General features: G+C 37.5%; 1 protein-coding gene across 1 annotated transcript; it reads right to left on the bottom strand.

Annotated features, from left to right (window-relative positions):
- Positions 1–7605: 7605 nt before the first annotated feature.
- apbb1 (amyloid beta (A4) precursor protein-binding, family B, member 1 (Fe65)) lies at positions 7606–18639 on the bottom strand. The gene is made up of 14 exons (XM_084717995.1): positions 18491–18639; positions 16132–16781; positions 14483–14688; positions 14332–14391; positions 13981–14060; positions 13824–13890; positions 12836–12982; positions 12339–12466; positions 11124–11238; positions 10918–11002; positions 10755–10835; positions 10468–10583; positions 9838–10014; positions 7606–9286 (listed from the first exon to the last, which is right to left on the bottom strand). Exons 2-14 carry the CDS (start codon positions 16757–16759, stop codon positions 9131–9133), a joined length of 2046 nt encoding a protein of 681 aa, XP_084574121.1. The 5' UTR covers positions 16760–16781; positions 18491–18639; the 3' UTR covers positions 7606–9130.
- Positions 18640–21266: the final 2627 nt, after the last annotated feature.

Here is a 21266-nt window from a genome sequence, read left to right as displayed (position 1 = left end):
GGTAATGAATGTCGATTCTACCCACTTTCGCACTGAAGACAAAAGCTAGATGTCAGTGAGTGTTGTTGGGTTTTTAGTCCAGTGTAAAAAGGGACTAGTGAGTTTTAGATGTGCTGTTAGGTGGATTTTGTTATCTTCAGTCAGAGCCAGACTGGCTGTTTCCCCATTTCCAATCTTTTTGCTAAACTAGTAGTCTGCGTCTGAAATGGTTTATTATTAGACTATATGGAAATGAGTAAACATTCAGAGTGTTGTGTCTCTAACAACCTGTGTAACACTGTTGGAGTGTTCCATCCTCATGTATAATGAGACATGTCACTTTCCACTAACTCCAATCATTGAACATTACAGCCTGACAAACCCCCAATCAGCACACAGTATGAATATGAATCACTCGACTGTCATCTCAAGTTTAATGATTAAAGATTCCACTGACATGGCAGTGCACCAAATATAAAGACCGTTCATTTCCACTCTGACAGTCACTATTCTTCATAGCAATTACTCCATTATGGAATTTGACAAATTTTAATGGAAATGACTGATTGGAGGTGGGAGAGAGGCGGCCAAGGTGTGCCAGAGGAGTCTATTTGTCTTGGAACAAAAGGACTTGTCAGTGAGTCATATTGAGATCTTGGCGGCATTTCCATTCATGCATTTCTTCCAAACAGGTCTGTGACAAACTCTAAAAAGATTAATTCAGAGCAAACTGGTGGGAAGATCAATGGAATATTTGTCAAACTGGGACATTTTCCCCCTCGATGCAGCTCTCTTTCCTCTCTCAAGAATCCAATTAAACAAGTATCTAATATCTCAAACCAACAGAAAGAATATTCGTCATCAAAGTCAGCATGTGCTGATAAAGAAGTTCAGCATCACTGCAAGTGAAGAAGTTTCTTTCAAATTAAGGCCACTTGAAAGCTGTCAGGTAACCAGGTATTAAAGGTGATCAAACTTCAGTTTGTTTAGCTGTTCCATGATGTTGGAAAAATCTCACAAAGTTTGAGAGAAGCAGCAAATCTGTGCACAAACACTTTTATACTCCCTTGTTTTCTTTGGATTTGTCACATTTCCTAATATCTGTCTACAATGTTCCAAGTTTTTGCCTTTTATTACCTATTTTCTATTATTCCTCCTGTAAAGCACATTTTAACTCCTGTTAAACCTTGTAAAGCCTGACACACAAAATAATTGGCAGAAAGATCTATTTTGTTTTGTTTACTGGACCTTTTGAAAAAAAAAAAAAAAAAAATCTATATAATTTACACACACACACACACACACACATATATATATACATATATATATGTGTATATACATATATATATATATATATATATATATATATATATATATATATATATATATAGAGAGAGAGAGAGAGAGAGAGAGATATTTTTATACCATATTTGATACATCAGGCATTTATGAAAATTCATTGATCGCAATAAGTTCTGTTTTGTAAACAATAAATAAGTGTTTTTCATTACTTTTGGATGACTTGGCACATTTTAATTAGTATGGAACCTTTTTATTTTTTTCATTTGAGTATTTCTACACTGTTTGTACTCTCACCAAAGTACAGAAGGAAAATATTTATTTTCTTTTACTGGAAATTACCATAACACTTTACAATAAGGATGCAAATCATATACTTGAGTAATGCAAACTATCTGCATGCAGAATGTATCATGAAATCATAATAAGCAACTATGACTTTATGTGATTTGTTCAATTATACATTAAGGAATGTTAATTGACAGTTACTTTTACATGAACTGACATACGGGCAATTTCAGTTTCAGTTACATAAAACTTTATTTATGTGACTGTATTTATGTTTACAATATATACATTTGTATCTGATGATCAGTTTGATTAAAGAATAGTTTCATAATTCTTTGAGAACAGGTACTGTTCCACTCTCAGAAGGCTGAGAAAATTATATAACTGGAATCCAGCCAATTTGGTCATATATCAATTCATATATAAAATAACTGTGAATTAACAATCCTTAACAGATGATCTATTAAGTGTAAACTGATCATATGAAGTCATAGTGATGTCATCATTTCTTGAGCATTTGTTAGTGGTGAGCAACAAGAATTCATGATTCATCCTGCATTAATTCATACGTTAAATAATCATGAGTCATTCATTAGTGAAGCTTTATGTAAGTATATGATTTATACTCTTATCGTAAGGTGCTACCAAAATTACTAATATAACTCTTTGTGCTCTCTGTGCATTGACGTAAACCTAAAATTTGGGACGTGTGCATGTTTTAGCTTATGTTCTAGGTTAACGTTGTTGTGCATCATCACATGCTGCATCCTACAGAGCAGCAGAGTCAGTAAAGCCTCCTCTCAGGTTGGTTGGTGTGTGGTCTGAACTGCTACTTAACCGGCGCTGAGCTGCTGGAATCGCTGGAGGACCACTGGAGAAGCGATTACTCAGACACCGGTGGGCTGCCGGCTGCTCCCACTGGCAAAGCAATCACTGTGTTATTTGGGAGAGAATGAATTACTGAACATTTTGAGATTAGACTGCTTAATCCCAAAATGAATGCCTCAGGGTGTTAATAGAGACCACACCACTGTTTGTGTCTTGTATCACCTGTCAGTCCACATTTTTTCAATGCATCCCATGATTTTATAGGAGTGTGGAAGCAGGATTTGATTTCTTATAATGCTCACTACAGTATTATCCTCTCCTTTGGTGTTTCTTTGTAGCTGATCCAACTCTGTGGTTGTTTGATTTGCAGTGGCTCAGTGTTGGCAGAGCTGGGAAGTAACAAAGTACATATACTTAGTTACTGTACTTAACTAAAGTTTTAAGGTACCTGTACTCTTTTTGAGTATGTATTTGTCTGACTACTTTTTACTTTTACTCCCTAACACAAATGTCTGTACTTTCTACTCCTTTTCACATTTTCAAAAAAATGCTTGTTACTTTAGTTTTAAAACATTTCAGGGGAATTATTGATTATTTTTATTTTGCATCATGGTGCCACCTTGGCAACATCAAGACTGATTCCAACCTAAATGGATGGAACAATAACACAAAGAAAAGACGATTCCTTGGTGTATTCTGCAGTGCATATCACACATGACAGACGTAACAAGACATAAAACACATAACGACACATAACCCAAAGACATAACAAGGCAAAAAATATATATATATATGTAGAGTCTACCAAATCCAGTTGGCCATGACAACCTTTTCTACGATACCATGACCTGGATGACTGAGAATCTTCACAAAGATGTAAAAGATGAAAATGATGAAGATGTAACAAGAGAGAAAAGGTGAGGTTCAGTTAGCTTAACACAGAAACAGCTAGTAGAAATGCGCTTCAGGGGGCTCCTTTTTTACTTTTATACTTTAAGTACATTTCAGAGTCTGTACTTTTTCACTTCTACTTGAATAAAGAATGTGTGTACTTTTGCTACCTCTGGCACTCAGCAGTGTCGTCCCTGATTACCAAGAAGCATAGATCTCTGCAGAACCCAGAAAGAAAAAAAAAAGTGGGCAAAACACACAAAAAAGCAGCAATGGGTAAGCACTGTTGAAATAAAGGCTGCAGAGGATATGAGAATCCTTGTTCAAAGAAGTGTATTCTTGCAATATGAATCAGTCAGAAAAGGCCCTACAGGGATTTCCATCATCTCGCTCAGACCTCGATACCAGGTTGAAGACGCTGCTCCTTTTATCTTGCCCTGAGATTGGTGATTAGATTGAAGAGGCTGGCAGAGGAGACGCGAGTCCTCTCCTCCACACCGAGAGGAAAAGCAATGTTCCACAAGACTACACATTCATTACTCAAAAATAAATCTCCATTAAACAAATGCCATATGCATAATTGGGCTATAGGAATAATTATAATTGTGATTAGTTTCTCCATGGGCCGACCTATGTAAATTGTGATTGACAACCAGCAAAAACTGAGTGCATAAATCTGGCCTCAGAGATACACAGACACACACTGCAGCACAATAACAAGCATCAGGATACAGAAGCGACAAAGGGATTTAGGGCATGGTTGGCTGTAAACACGCCACCACCATACATTCATAATCCAAGCCACACAAACAAGGCTATACATGACTGCTGTATATTTTGTTCTATAAGGAGGAAAGAGTCAAAGAACACATACACCTACAGTCACACCTACTTATATAGTCTAATACAACAGGTCTGCAATAAATCCTACATTCATGTAGGCTATAATCTTCAGTCTTTATTGAAGCTGTTTGTCTCCTATTGATGTAAAAGAGGTGGACTGAGTATGTGAGGCACCTCTCAGTGTAAAACAATATAAGAGCACCACAAACTAAAGGCAAAACGTTGTGGTGACAAAACACAAAAGCATGTTACAGAATGGAGTGTCTATTTGCACACAGGTGAAAATAGTAACACGACAGCTATTCAGCTAACTAGTTAAGCTATAAGAGCAATAAAGTCTCTGCAGAGAGGAGGTTGTGTTTGATGAATATATAAAACACAGGACTTCCCCCTGGGAGACTGGGATTTGAGTCCAGTGTGAAACTAGAAGTCACTTCTGACTTTTAATTTTTAGACTTAGTTGACTTATTATTTTAATTTTTAAACTATTATTTTCAGTTTTCGGTTGCAGTTTGGTTAGGTTTTGAAAAAAGATCATGTTTTGTTTCTCCCATATGGGTGCAAATAGCCACATTAGCTATTTACAACCACCCTGCAAATAGCATTGTTGGCTACAGACACAAGGGGGTATTCCATCAAGGTTGACAAATAAGTCTGCGCTTAAGGGAAAAAGCCTGGCTTGAATTAACGTCACCGTCCACTCAAGGCTTACGCCGTTCCAAAACTCTGTACGTTTGATTTTGGAGTGAACTGTTCCTTTAAAGTCGATCTAAACTTTGTGAGTGGTAGATCGTGCTGCAATATGATGGCACCAGTTCCACAGTCGAAACCTTTTTCACAGCAGCCACATCGATATGAGACAGTGGGATAAACACAGGTGTTACCAATGATACTAATTAGAGCCTGTACACTGAACCAACATGCACAATAGCAGCTCCCTGACTCTGTTTAACCTGAATGGAACTGAACCCTAATTAGTATCATTGGTAACACCTGTGTTTATCCCACTATTTCATGTCAAAAACGGCTGCTGGGACAAAGGTCTGTTGAAAAAGCTGTTTTAAACCTTAAAAGATGCAAATGATTTGATGTGACTGCTGGAAAAACTGATCAAAATAAAAGCAGCAAATCAAACAAAAACTAAACACAACTATAAGAGTGGGACTTATTGCAGGGCTGTTGTAGACTACTAGGCTGCATTAGTTTCACCAAGGTGTATCTAACAGTCAACTGAGTGCAAATATGAGCTATGATCTGTCAAAGAAAAGGTAGAAAACCACACACACATTGCCCAAGTTGACTCCCGTGGTGCAAACCTGAGCAATACAATGATTTCTGTTATAAAACACACCAGTGATACGTTTAACACACATGATGCAACCAGACTGACTATAGCCGTGGACTTTGATATGTTTAATTTATACAAACAGAAGTCAATAAGTCACCTTGCACAGAGGTGCCGGTCTCTCTCTTCAAAAGGGAGCTATTACAGCCCGAGCCTTGATCTGTGCCACTGCTGCAGGACCCCGCTGGCAAGGCGGTCCTCATATTTGTGTGGAGATACTGAAGCCAATTATTACCAGTCTGCAGCTGCTTTGGATTCCACTTGATGTGCACCTTTCATCTCCAAAAGCCATCTCTTAGGGAAACAATAAGCAGCCCTGCCCACCCTTTTGAACTCACCAGGTGGGGGCAGCAGTGCTGATATGAACTGAACAGGTGACTCGAGGGGGAGGGGAGGTTGTGTTGCCTTTTTTTTTTGTTCATGCTCCATGTGGCTGGTCTGTCAATACATATGGTAAAAACCAGTGACAGCAGCAGCTTTAATGCATATGCAAAAGGCCAGGACAGCCTGTGCGAGTCGCTTCTTTTACATTTTAATGGAAAAGCTGGGAATCACAGATAAAGCCATTAATAGAAAATGAAAAAATGTCTCCGCCTCCACAAGCAGAAACCAAAGGAGACATTTTCAGGCTTCATGATCCAGATCTGCCCTTTGGAAGGAGGCAATCACTTCAGACCCACTTACCTTTAACAAAACCAAGACATTAAAAGACCACAAGATAAACACTTATGATATGTTCACATTTATTGTGCAGTGACTTTTATATACATACATTTTATACACCTAATTTACATGAACAGAAATAAATTAATCTGCTAATGTTCTTTAACTTGTCTGGCTTTAGTGTTGCCACTGACTGGACACATCAAACTTTGAAGGAGAGAAAGCAAAAATAGTTCCAAGTGACACATGAGTGACAAGGCAGTAATATGAGTCAATGTAGTCTAATATTCATTAGTGTTATATCTTACACATATAAAGAAGCAGTTGGTAAGAGTTTTAGTGTTTTAGAACTTCTGAAATGTTAAAAACATATACAGGAATCTATAAATGAAAGTTTGAGAAAGGCGAGTCATCACAAAGCACTGCTTTGCTTTCAGAATCGGTTGACAAGGTCGATCAACGAGGTCAGACAACAGAGCAGACTCCATGACAGCTTTACAGTTGGAAATCTGCCTCAAAAACAGTGTCACACTTCTTTATACTCACATGAGATTCATTTCCAATCCATAAGTTTCAAACACGGATTACGTATTTTTTCTCAAGTAACAAACTTATTTTAGCACTCTTTTGATGACACTTCTGATATCAGCTTTTTGCAAGACAGAAAAAACAGTTTTTGTAAAACAAAACATCTAGTAAATAAAAAAAAAACAGGTAAATGAGACTTCAAGATGTATCGTTATGCACCAGTCTCACTTTAAAATATCAGCATGATATAACGGGCATCATGTTTCATAGATTATTTTTTGGTTTATTAAATAGGAAACTGTTTCTGTTTTGCATGTCTATACATTCCTTTTTTCACAACATTTTGCTGTAATGTCACTGAGTGACACATTTGCTTTAATTTAATATTTAATTTTAGGGATGCACAATATATATTGGGCCAGTAATTTATTGGCCTTATGATGAGAAACTGATATTATTATGTGCATTATTACAATAATGAAATTTTAGCCAATAAAACAAAGTCAAATTGCTTTCATTGACTTAACAAGTGTAAGTAAGTATTTTGGTGAACTTTGCAAGAAAAAACACATGAACATTTGTCAAAATTGTTCTTTGCTTTTGTTGTAACAGTGATGTCAGTTAGATTTTGTTAAGTCAGAGCTGTGGAAAATCATATCATTCATCTGTGTTCACTACATCTTAGCCTCTCTTGCCTTTAGCTGTGCATAAACTACAGGTTATATGAACTTTTTTTTTTAAAATACAAAAACACAACACAAGAAGCAGGTAATTATCAGTCACTAACAGCTGAAAAATATCATATTCCTATCGTGCATCCCTATTTAACTTGTGAAAGGACACATTCTGATGTGGTTTTGTTTTTACTTGTAGACTCATTTTTAGCCTGAGGATATCTAGTAAGTAGCTACCAGTGTCTCAGACAACAAATGAATGCCCTGCAGAGGTCAAAAAATCTTACAAACTGCATCTTTAATATTAGAGATGACTAGTACTATTGTGCTACATACAGTATTGATCACTGACAGACACACAGAGATAAAATACAACTTGGCTAATTAATGTGTTCTTTATAAAAAGTAAATCTAACAAGCTAACGTGAAAACCATCTTAACTTGTGTACATTATAGTGTGTGTGGAAACAATAAAAAATACATTAACTGGAGTGGCCGGGGCCCACACACGTCAAAATGTGGCCAAGGAAAAAAATAAAAATGTAAACCATGTGAGACATCATCTCGAGGTTTCTCATATACACAAACTGTAAATACAAACATTAACCTGCTCTCATGTTTTCGGTCTGAAGGAACTTGACAGGAAGTCTAACTCTCTACCGCTAGCTTATGATAAACACTGACACTAACTAGAGTGACATGCCTATGAAACACGAAACAACACATCGACTCCAGCCTCCTCTGACCGTACAGGAACACAGAGAAAGAATTTACAGAATACATTGATGGGTCTTAAGCACTAAACTGCTCTAAGCTATCAAAACATGCAGCTTGTGGCGAGTTTCTACAGTACTATTCAGTAGTTGTTGGTGTGAAAACCCAGAGTTTGTGTTTTTTTTTTTATTACTATTATTTCTATCACACGATAATGATTTTCAACATGGCTCTGTTGTTCCATTAGCCTCGCACTCAATCGTAATCAGACTCTCAGTAAAGTGAACAAATGGCAGCCATCTTATCATCACCACACCATACAGGAACATCTGATTATTGCACACTAGCACTGAACTTGCAAATGTTCATGCAGAATGTATGAGAAACACACTACACTCAAATCAGTGGTTGCTCACAATGTGACAGATGACCATACAGTTCTTTGGAAGACTAAAATACATTGTTCAGGAGGGTCGGGGACATTTAACTACGTGGCACATGTACTGAGGCGCCTACTGCGCTTCTATTAGATCCTAACGTGGTCGAGAGAGGTGCAGTGATGTTTTAGAAAATCATTAATTGGATACTTGACACCAACGACTGTGTTACAGTACCTTCTTTAAAAGTAGAAAAAGAGAGGAGTGTTAGAGATGATAATTGCACCAAGGAGAAAAGGAAAGTGACTTTCTATGAGAGAATCTAGTAACCTCTTTTGCAAGCAAATTCTAGCATGTAAAATATATTACATCCATCATTCATCCAACATTCATAGCATTGTTTCTGTTAAAACACAAAAATAGTTAAGACTCACAGAAAGAATCCCAGCAGAGAAAACAGAGATGCCAGGGGTTCATCCATTTGGAGATGGGAGTTTAAACTTGATGTGTAAAGTAAAATTAATCCTTTTCAGACGCACACTTCCCCCACAAACAACTCCACACACTAGACTAGTGACTAGACAAGTGAAACGGTCATAAGGCGAAACTGTGGCAGAAGGATGAGCGGAGGAGGAAGAGGAGAAGTGAGCTGTGGTGATGGACCTTGTGTTTAATGGACTGTGGATCATCTTTGCTCCAGCTCAGGGGGATTGAGAGCCTGACCTGTAGCTCTTAAAGGTGCCCAGCAGACTCTGCACCCCCTTCTTGACCCGTCGAGCCACAGAGTCAGCAGGAGGAGTGGGCAGGCAGGAGGCCAGGCTGGGCGGACGTGCATCCAAACATTTCTGGTAGCGGAGCTATAAAAAGAAAACACACACGGCATAAAAATGGTGTATTACAGACACTAGACTGAACTCAGCCTGTGCAGAGAAACAACTATAGAGCTGCAGCAATTACTTGATTAATAGATTAGTCGATTGACAGAAAATTAGTTGCCAACTGTTTTGATAACCGATTTATTGTTTGTTATTTTTCCAATCAAAAATATCAAACGTCTGCAGCTTCCAGCTTCTTAAATGTCAGGACATTCTGCTCTTCTTTTGAGTTTTGGACTGTTGATTGGACAAAAGAAACAATCTGAAGATGTCACTTGAAAATTTTTAAATGCATTTTTCACATTTTACCAATGGTTTAATATTGAAAATAACTGTCAGAATCAATCATGAAAATACTTGTTGCAGTCCTAAACAACAGTGATTCATATTTGTGCCAAATTAGTTTTCAACTTGACAGAATTAAAACACAAATATTGCATTTAGTGTCAATATTGCAAGTCATTTGCATCCATCTCATCTCTCCATCTGTTCACTTGCATGTTTTTCATCTCATGTATTTGTTTACAACTCACCATGCAGGCAGCCTGCACAGCCTCACTCAGACTGGCAGCGTTGGGTTCACACCAAAACATGTGACAGGTGAAATCTTTGGGACCGCCTGCCATGATGAAAGCGAAGGTGTGGACATCCTTTCCCACCCCCATGAAAGACAGGAAACGCACCCTGCACTCTGATAGCACCTCCTCAGTCTGCAGTTAAAAATATACATGACAGTAAAAGAATAAACAAGTGTGTGAAATGTGTATATTTTTTTCACAATTTATTATTTCCCATGTTATAATCCCAGATCTTAAAAAAAAAATAAAAAAATAAAAAATGGTCATTCAATGGGTCCCCAATAAAATCTGTGGTTATAGTCAGGGTTATTTTGTCCAAAAATATTCAATACGAAAATGAAAATTTTTTGTTTGTTTTATTTCTGTGGCAAATACTTACAGATTTGAATGTGTCAGAGAAGCAAGACACTTAGCTAAAACATCACTGTTTGTTTTTTGGTTAGGATTTTTTTGTAACATAAAAGACATGCTAAGCTAATCTCAACCATTATCTTGTAATAATATTAAGCTCCCAACAGAAAAAAAATTGACAAATTAACAAATAATACATGGCCGTGAGTGCATGTTCAGTTTGTGGTCTGTTACCTGTTTAGAAAGTATTGTGAGGGTGGCTGGTGCGACATTCACTGAGACAGGAGTCCACTCATTCTTATCTTTGCTATTCACTGCTCTCTCGAGTGCATCATTGATTACATCCATTCCTGAGGGGAGAGACACACACAGTAATTACATCACAATACATCAGACCTTACCGTAGAAAATAAAAATAAAAATCATGTCATCAGGACTCAATGTCTCTGCAACATTTGAACAACAATACAAAAGCTGACATGCTCATATAAACCATCATAGATTTAAAAGTGTTGTCTTACCAACTGGCTTAGCCACAGCCTCACAGCCAAGGTAATAAACATGGAAGTGCTGGAAGAGTTCATTCTTTGGAGCAGGAAACTCTGTAAGAACAGGAGGAAGCATTAATTGATCTGTTTTTACACTTACGAGGATATTCACAGTGTGCAAGGTACTTTTCTTTACCTTCAACAGGGATGACCACAGGATTACTCGGGTCAGAGTTGAGTCTGTTCACTCCTGGCTTGGTCGCCTTTCTCTCCATCATTATCTAAAGTCAAATTAATGGAAGAAAATATTAGAATTTGAAGCAAGAAATCCATGGCTGACTATCAACCAAGATACTGCGCTCAATTAACAGTGAAACAAAACTGAATCCAACAGAGGCAGACCTTTGAACACATCTCATGTAAGCTGGTGGCGATGTTCTTGGCAGGTGAGTCACAGCGGAAAACATGACACTTCAGAACCTGGGTCAGGTTGTCTCGAGCTACATAAGCAAAATCCCTACAGGTGGAATCAGATGGAAAAGGTCACTCTCTCATATCAAACCATTAATACAGCATAAATGAAGGAGGCATTTTGAACAAATACATGCTTCAAGTGCACATAAATCACAAACACACACATACTACTGCAAATAACAAACGCACAAAACAATTATATTATAAAATTTTCAATATAATAATCATTAGTGTATACCTTTCCCTGTTCATGATGGAAAATGCAGCATGAAAGAAAAAACATGATCGTTAGAATTCAGAGAGACAGGAAGCAGCAGAGACAGTCAGTGTTATCTTTGTCTGCAATGCTTTTAAGTATCCAGCAGAGGGCAGCAGCACATAATAAAGAGAGCACCCAGGAGTACAATGTGCCTGTCATGACAGATTCCTTCAGGAATGCCAAGCCTCTGAGTCATGAATTAGTCATGAGTACAGGAGGCTGTACATTATCTTAAAGGGGAATCAACTTCTAAATGCAGACCTGACAGAATAATGGCTAAACATTCAAACCAGTGAGAAAAGACTGAGGAATTTCAGTAGTGATGTAAATTAACCACAATGCATCCATTTTAAGAAACATTCTCAGTTCAACTGATTGTGAGAAAAAGATAGTGAACTCACTAGCAGCATGTTTTACAATCACAAATGAAATGCAACTGACCAGTGATCTAACAAAGTCTTTTTAAAGCACAGTTTAAGACATCTATATGATGACAATATGATAAATCACAAAAAATAAGAAAATCAGTTATCTTTATATAGTTATTCTTAATGCTTGCCAGTGAGTTGAAATTTCCATGAAATCACAAGACCTGCAGAGTCTGGGTTTAGATTTTTCCAGGCAAAGTTACAGTAAACTGAACGTTAGCCAGTTAAAAAGAGGCTGGAGAAGATTTTTATTTAGATAAGTTTATTTTTGGTGTTATTTTTTGTGGTTGTGGCGGTGGAAACACTCCCAATTTTATCCCGAGGGACCTCCAAAATCAAAACAATATGCAAGTTCTTTGTAGCCACTTAAAACCTAATTTAAGAAGTTATATAAATAAATCATGTGTAGTTCTGCCATCTTCATTTTGGCTTCGCAGATACTGTGTGGATACTGACCTGCCGTTGTCTCTGCCAACACCCCAAACACGAATGCTGCCAATCGGCTGAGCATGAAGCAGAGTCTGGCCCAGTGGGTCAATCAACTTCATTGTGTCATTCTCCAAGACCATCAGCATGTCTTTACCCTGTCATGACAACAACATCATTAGTATGAGCAACCTGACTTAAACATTTCACCTATCACAGTAATTTGTGGGATAGATGTCTATGCATGCATTAGTATACATTTTAACATCTTTAAATTGAGTTATTTAGCTTCAAGCCCTATGTGAATTTAGCTAAACAGCTAAAAATTAGGGACTGAAATTCTTTTTTTTCCACAGTTACTGGATAGAACCAACAGAACTTTACAAAAATGCACAGAACAACATTTTAATGATGAATGAGGAAAATTCTGTGTCAGATATAGCTCTGTTAAAAATACCTATAAATATATGTTCATACATTCACATGAATATTACAGGTCTTGACAGGACTCAGTAAAATCCTCTCACCTCTCCCCAGATACCAGCAGTGTCATGCAGGTTGTGTTTGTGATAAGACAGCTGCCTGATGCAGTTGTTGACAGCAACGCTGCTCTTGCCAGGTGCCATGTCCTCTTCAGACATCTCTACCCAGCCCAAGGAACGCACTGCAAAACACTGACAGCACAAATATGGAGCACATTAGCATAAAGCTGGACCGCACAGGAAAGCTGAATAACAACGAAGGTGTGTTGTGTCCTCCTTTTGATTTTGTTTTATTTTAATCTGTATTTATTTTTACACTGTGTCTTTTTTTTTTAACTCTTTTGGAAATGAACCATAAATGTATCATAATCACATGGTATGTACACATTTTCAGTCCTGTTTGTGTGAGTTAATGTGAGAGCCGGATCATATGGATCTAGGAATGTGTTTAGGGAATTCATTTTATTTTTATTTTATTTTGCTCTTGTTTTTGGAATATTTTGCTTTCCTACATGTATTGGTTGTCTTGCTATCTGTTATTACATGGAAATAATACTCTATGTCAAATGGTTTAGGTTGCTGGAGACATTTTTCTTAAAAGGCATACTTAAAAAAAAACATCAATTTATTTGTGTTGAAAAAAACAGAAGCTTACTTTGCTCCAAACATCCAAATACAACCAGAAAAAAGTCACGATTTGCCTCAACTAAAATGTAAATATGTCACATGTAATACACTTATCCATATGTCCAGCTTGCAGAAAATGACAAATTTAAGTGTTCTCCTTTTTTAAGTTCCTGACTGGAAAGAACAAGAAAGTTAAGTTGTATTTTATTGATCTCTGTGGAAAAGTGTTGCACTCTGCATTCGACACAACCTAAATGTTTCAGAGCTGTTTTCAGACAGTGCAACACTCATCGGTCGGTTCTGATGCAAGCCTTTTGTTGCAAATGCAGTGACCATATTCTTGATGCTCAAGCTGTTTTTGGCACCCTAATTAATCTCAAAATCCAATAAGAAACAGTGATTTTACCTTAGTTTCTAAGTCTGTGCAGAGCGGAGCGAGCTTCTCTTCTTCCTCAGACTGGGAGCAATTGTAACTGCAATGACAGCGAGAGAAAGAGGCTAAGTAAGGACGAGCAAGAGAAAGAGAATAAGACCTGGTGACAATAAGCATCAACAGCACATACTTCAGGTTGATGGATGCATAGCGTAGAGTTGCTCCTTCAAACTCCTTCAGACTTTGATCAGATGCAACCTCTCCCTCCTCCTGAGGATAAAGATAAGAAGAAAATGGTCAACAATGGACATTTCAACTTATTCCAGCTGGAGGATGTCAACTTGACAAACAACATTTACTTGTTCTAATAAAATTTTCAGCTTTGACTTATGTCCCTTCAGTGAACAATTTACATCTGTGTCTGTATAAACCAAAAAAACGTATTCCAAAATGATTTGCTGTCGCCAAAATGTGAAAATATGTACAAACTCATCTCCCATGCGTTTTGATTGCACTAAATTACATTCTTGCCCTGATTTACCTTCCACAGTTCCCCTTCACCAACTCCTTCATCCGTGCTAGAAAGCTGAGCCCACGATTCCTGGAAAATTTAACAGAAGATATTAGTTTCTCTCTACAGACTTACATGCTACTGCTTCTATCCAAGCAAATAAATGCATGTTAGGTCTCACCTCGGGCTCCTCGCAGGGTGTAGTCTCCAGGGACATAGTCGAAGACATCATGGAGTCGCCAACTTTACCCAGGGGTGAAGGGGGCTCCCACTGGGTGGTGCCTGTGGGAATGTGCCAGTAGTAGGTGCCCGATGTATCTCGCACCCTCATCCATCCTGAAGGTAGGTCTGTGTCAGTCTCAAAAGCACTGGAGTCCCAAAAGGACTCTGTAAGACAGAAAGCAAAGGAGAAACATGGGAAAGGAGAAAATGTTTTATATCTGATTGAAAAAGAAAAAAAATACTCTGACCATGTAGAAAAAGACAAAATCAAAAAGGCCAAAAACATTAAATAAACCTACATATATATATTTCTGTGCTGACAGCACTGAAATAGTTGATCCTTAAAGTAATTAGATATGGTGTCAGACAATCAGATAAACTGAACGTAAACATAACGATTCACTCCAGCAGTCTATCTTCTTTCTAAACTCAACCACAGTTATCTTATACTGCTTCTATTTATCTTTGTGGGTTTTGACTTTTCATTTTATCACCTCACTAACACCATCATTGAAAATAAACTTCTTAACGCTTCTTCAAAAAGGTGACAAAGCATCTAGTTCTGCAGTTGCAAACCGCTTTACCTCATTGTTTTTGAAATAGGGGAAAATGTTTACAGACTTAAACTATATTCCATAACACTTTTATATTACTGAGATGATTAGATTATATACTATTATACCCTATGCTTTGCTCTATCCAAATATTTGTTTCTATATACAGCTAGGATATTACTGAAAACTGATCTGAACAAACAAACAAACAAACAAAAAAAGAAATAGTGTGGAAACTGTCTCCAATGCATTCTAGTGTTTCACCCCACTCCACCACACAGATCAATATAATGATATAAGCTATTAATTAGAAAACATTACAGATTTGGCTTTAATTTGTTTGTGGATTACTGGAGTGTAGCAGGAGGCCTTGGGCTCTCTCTGTGATCAGTAAATGATGAGAAAAAAAACAACAACCACACTACAGGCCAATGCACAACAAATCCAGCACAACTTGAGAGTCTTTAATCGATGGAATGGATGCAATTTATGAAAACAACCCTTCCACACCAAGTATGGTACAAAATAAAGAAAATCATAGAATTTGCAGCAGAAAAATATTAATCTTAGAAATGTGGCAGCTTTTCTGTAACATTTTAAGTTAGACACCCCCATTTAACATTTATAAGCAATATTAGGACATTTTAAGTTTTTTTTAGTAATGTATGATTTGACAGCATTTATAACTTATCATTCATTATGTTTTTATGCACCAGCCTCCACCCCTTTACAAGAGGGATCATAGTTGGTGACATGTCTGCTGACAATTAATACCAATATCTGATTAAAACTCCATTGTAGTGATTTATAAACTATTTATTTAATATACATTGCTATATGTGCTAAACAGGGGGGTTGAAAGTTAAATCTGCCCTTTTATCCAAACTGCAACCCAATTGTTCAGTGCTCAGTATATGGTTTTTTGGGAGGTTTTCATCGTGTCTTCTTCATCTACTACGGTATATTTTGGTCAGTGCAAACTGCTGTTAAAGGCATGTCTGTAATATACCATAAATGTGTGGCCTAAACCTCAACTACATGTACATCTAATTACCTCTGTTGCCATTTGGAGAGCTGTCGGCTGTGGTGTCCTGAGACAGTGAAGGCCAGCTGGACTCTTCATCATTTGGTGTCCCGTTCATGTTGGAGAATAGGAGGCAGGCGTTTCTCCCCACAACACTGCCCTCCCTCTGAGTCTCCACTTTACTCTGTTCTTCTGCCACTCCTCCCGATGTCTCTTCATCTTCCTCTGATTTCTTCTCCTTCTCTTTGCCATCTTCTTCTCTCTCTTTATCTTTCTCTTCTGTAGACTCCAGAGTGTCGATGAGTAGCGGCTCATTAAGGATGTTCTTGGACTCCTCCTGACTGAGACCAGGGCTCATTGCTATTTTGGGAGACTTGGTCTGCTCCTCGTTTCCCTGTTGTTCTTCCTGAGTGGTGGTGGTCTGATGAGGGTCTTCCTTGTTGCCATTCTGGCTGATGTTGCAGTTGTGGTCCTGGTCCTGCTGGTTCTCGGCTACTTTCCGCAGCTGGTTCTGGCCCTCTTTGACCCACTTGGCATTGTTGCCCGTGGACTCCTGGTCACACCAGTGGCTGCTGTCATTCAGCTTGTTCTTCAGCTCTTCATCTTGTTTTTGTTTATTCACAACATATGACATGTCTTCATCATCATGGCCACCCATGGTAACTTCCCATGTAACTGCTCTAAAGGAGAAAAGAGTTATGTTACGAAATGTCTGAGTCAGAATACAATTTCCCTATAACAGCTGGGGATTATGAAAAAGTTATTGGTGTGGAGTCTGTATGGTGTTTAAATATCAGCCAAGGATTAATGCCCATCAATTACCCTTGTTATCCCCAAGATACACTCCCAGAGGCAAAATGTGTTTTCCCAGTAAATGTGGTAATAACAGATCTATAAGAGCTTATATAACTACATTCCCATATGTGATTTCATGTTGGAATCGATTTGTGGATGATATTGTACGAAAGAAGGTCTGGCTTCTACCTAATTGATAATTAATCACCAACAAAGTTAAATGGAATTTAACATTGAAATTCAAGAAGTTAAGAGAGACACTGTTGTGAATTCTAGCCTCTGTTATGGATGTCGAGAATCTGCTGTGCATTTGTTGTGACACACAGTGTGTTTATATTGCTGAAAACATTGAGGAGGGTTTTGTTTTATTTTGGAGGACTGTATTGTTTGGTTACACAGAAGGGCACACTTACAATGTACACACGATTAACCTTAAAATTTTTATAATGGCGAAATTCCACATCCATAAACGTACATACACAGGTTAAACTATAACAGCTTGAAAAATGTAAACCATTTTATATCGATTTAAATCCTTTACATTGTTTTACTATTTATCCCTCAATAGCGTTAAAAATATTTCGTTAATTTCCTTTAGATTTTCTATTATATGTATTCTTCTCTTTCTTGTGCTACCTTTTGTATATGTAAGCTCTTTTGTAGGAAATAAAGAGGGGAAAACAGCGAAGAGGCTGAGATTTCTTAGCATTACCGTTAGCATGCTAGTTAGCAGGTTAACGATTGACAACAGTGACTCTCCCAAGAGTTTCTGATCAGACTTCGAGGGAGTGCGCTGTAGTTGTTGGCTGTGAATATATTCCGAAGCGTTAACGTTGTAACTATCGCTAAAATGCTTAAGTTAAATTTGGCGTAAAGCTACACTAGCAACATTTAATCTGGATACTAAAGTCTGTTTCTTGCACGGCCTGGCCACTGCAGTGGTGCACTTTCACTGTTGGATTGTCTGATCGAATATGAAACGTACTTCAAGAGGCTTCACCTTCCATTTGCCAACACGACCTTATTCTAGTCGCGTCTAGTAGGGAACCCTAGACCAGCGAAAGATCTCGCGAGAGTGATAATTTGCAACCCAAATAATGATCTTACCCTCACGTTGATCAATTTCTTTCCTATCCTGAAGCCTACCCAGATTTTGACCATGGTGCGGTCATACTAAGAAACATAATTAGATCGTACCAGGTGCACTATGAAGAAACAACGCCTATACAACTCGCGAGAGTTTCGAAAACCTAGGGTTCCCTTCTAGACACGGCCACTAGTCTATCTTTTGATATGAATCACTCAACATACAGCCTGTCAGAAGCTCAGTGCTTCATTCTACATCCATTCATCTATTTGTTAAGTAAAAATCAGTAGTAAAAGCAGGCTGCGAACTAAAATACAACGATATAAATCGGATTCCATAGCCGCAGCTGGAAATATAACGGGATCCATCCGCCATCATCACCGTCATCTTGGCTAGGCTAAAGTTAGCTCCTAGGCTAGCTAGCTAAGCTAACGTTTCCAAACAGAAAAACCAAAGCAAGCGCGGTGGCTGTGATTTATCGGGCTTATGTTAAGAGTTTTGACTTACCAGCTCCACCAAACCCCCTGTTGTCGAAATATGCTGAAGTCTGCGAGCTAACTACATATTTCCATGAATCGTGAGGGCTCGCTTCGTTTCTAGGTGGTGTTTTCTGTCAGTGGGCTCGACTAGTGATGGAGGGCGAACCTGCGTCACGGATTAACGTCACAGCCAGAGCCCACTGCTGCTACGGAGCAGCAAAGGAGCGCATCAAATAAAATGACTTTTAAGACTGTTTTTGGACATACTGATCCGGTGCTGCATTTTTTACATTTTAAATCATCTGTAAAACATAATTCATAACTTCCGTGCCAACAGCAGTATCTTATAACAATACCGTCTAGACTGGAAAACAGCTGCAGGGCATCTGGACCAGAATCTCTATAAGCACTCATGTACATTTAAAACCGCAGACTTGATTAATTTTATGAGAATCTTTAATTAGTGACTTACAGTGACTGATATTTATAACTGCTTGCTCGAGGTTTATTGCCTTTTAATAATGACAAACACTTTTATAACAGCAGATAACTCGCTTAATAACTTTGGCTGATGGCTTATTAGAAAATGAGAAACCACCACTAACCACGTTAACACTTACAATAAAATGAGACTTAATAGCTTATTAGAAATCCATAAACTATTATCAACTAGCTATATCTAACTAGCTTATCAACAGCTAGAGATCATATCTATCTATAATCATTCATAAGGCCATTAGTTTCAACTTCTAAACTCTTTGTAAAGGGTGACCTTTTTTTATTACCTTTAATAATTAATTATAGGAAAATAACATAAATTAAAAGAAGCAATGTGTAAAAACTTTGTTGTGAGAGTATCTTGAAGTCACTTAAAAATAACAAAATAGAAGATTAAAAAACACAAGATAATGAAAACTAAATCAAATACAATTTTGAAATTTAGTTTGAGTACAGTATTCTACTGTTTCAATATTTTAAAATTAATTTAACCTAATTTTCATTCACCTTAAAAAAAAAAGAAGAAAGCTTTCCTTTGGAGGTGATGATGGAAAATGTCCATATCTACTTCTCATTAGAAGTTGGTGAACACTTAAATGAATATGCAACTACTTTTTCAAATGAAAATGCTGGGGAAAAATGTTCTTCTTTGGCTCCTTGAAGAAATAAGAACAATTTTGCCTTTTCTACTGCTATTTTTAATATATTAAGATATTCTACCCTTAAAAAAAGAGCACAAAAAAGCACAAAAAAGTGGCCTGATATTTATGTTGCCTTTAAAGCTGATGTTTCACATATTCATTATACATTTGGAAAGTTTGCACTTTTTCCAAATGACCCGAGAATGTCCAAGTCCCACTACAAATTCACACATTCATGTTGCCCATATTTGTCCTTTTTAATATACTCATATATAAATACATACATTTGTATAAGTCATTCTTGATTTGGCTTCAACCTGTGATTCAGCACAAACAAGCAAGCTGGTGGAGGCACAGAAACAATGCAGGTAGCAGAAACAACCCATGAGATCCATATAAAGTCAGAAGTCATCTAAAAGATCAAAATGACAAACAATAAGTGAGAGAACAATGACAGCTGGATGTTAATACCACCCCTTAATGTCCTGGTCACCTTGTGTTGGCAGCAGCTCCAGATGTAAAGCAGTCCACATGCTCGACAAGAAAACAATATGACCTGTACCTCTGAGATCCATGAATAAATTATAGTCTGGGTTGCAGTATTCACTTCCATCACTACAAGGTATTACATGTTGGATTACATAGATACTCAACATGAAAATAACACTTGAGTTAATCACAAACATTAACTAAAACATTTCTAATCATAACAAACTGTCATATTAAAGGGATAGTTTGGGTTTTTTAAGTGAGGTTATGTGAGGTACTTATCCATAGTCAGTTCATTACCTACAGTAGATGGTGGTTGGTGTTCCCCAGTTAGGACAAACAACAAGAACACTGGTGTAGGAAGCTAAGCAATGTACTGCTGTGGACAGCGTCAGCAGTAAAACAATTATAGCCACCTAAACATATCAATATCAGTTTAAGTGTACGCTGTATTTAGAATGTTTTCACCTCTTTACCTTTTTGTCAGACAGCCCTTTCTGACAGAAAACAGCTCCAAAGCCACCAGACTCCATTGGAGAAATCAGTAGTTGTACCTTGCAGACATGAGACTTGCTGGTCTACTGTTGCCTTGATCTGTTAGTCTGTGTGTTGCGGTGTGACTTTGGTGTCTTCAAGGGTTAGTTCAGATTCACCAAAGTCACACAATAACACGAATAACTTAACAGATGGAGGCAGTGGTAGATGAGCAGCTCCTGTGCTGTGCAAGGCAAAATTTTGTTCTTGACAAAGAGCTTTGGATGCTTTGGAGAGAGCAATATTTGGTTTATATAAAAGCAGTTCCTGTCAGAAAGACATACCTGACAGCAAAGTAAAGCAATGAAAATGTTCTAGATATAATGTACACTTAAGCAGATACTGATTTCTTACGTGGCAAAAATACATATTACTGCTGACCCTGTTCACAACAGTACATTACTTAGCTTCCTACATTGGGACTCCTGCTGCTTCTCCAAAGAAGAGGGATGTGCCAACCACAACCTACTGTAAGTAATACGCCAACTATTTATAAGTACCTCATACAACTCAATTAAAAAAAAATACAAACCGCCCCTGTAAGATTTTGATGGGAAAATAGTGAATATAAACTAAATTACAGTAATACGTTTGGGTAATCCAGTAAATTACATTTCATTATTACAATTAACAAGAGAAAAT

The sequence above is a fragment of the Lutjanus erythropterus genome, chromosome 4 (assembly GCF_056507025.1).
Source record: "Lutjanus erythropterus isolate fLutEry1 chromosome 4, fLutEry1.hap2, whole genome shotgun sequence".
In the NCBI taxonomy this organism is placed as follows: domain Eukaryota; kingdom Metazoa; phylum Chordata; class Actinopteri; order Lutjaniformes; family Lutjanidae; genus Lutjanus; species Lutjanus erythropterus.
This window is presented reverse-complemented; position numbering and strand designations above follow the sequence as displayed.

What these genes read in the sequence shown, in the direction of transcription:
- apbb1 (XM_084717995.1), bottom strand. Translation starts at nt 16,759, where the DNA reads ATGGGTGGCCATGATGATGAAGACATGTCATATGTTGTGAATAAACAA. An exon ending in CTCTCCAAATGGCAACAGAG is followed by an intron (nt 14,689 to 16,131) that starts GTAATTAGATGT and finishes TCTGTCTTACAG; the next exon opens with AGTCCTTTTGGGACTCCAGT. An exon ending in TACATGAGATGTGTTCAAAG is followed by an intron (nt 11,003 to 11,123) that starts GTCTGCCTCTGT and finishes ATTTGACTTTAG; the next exon opens with ATAATGATGGAGAGAAAGGC.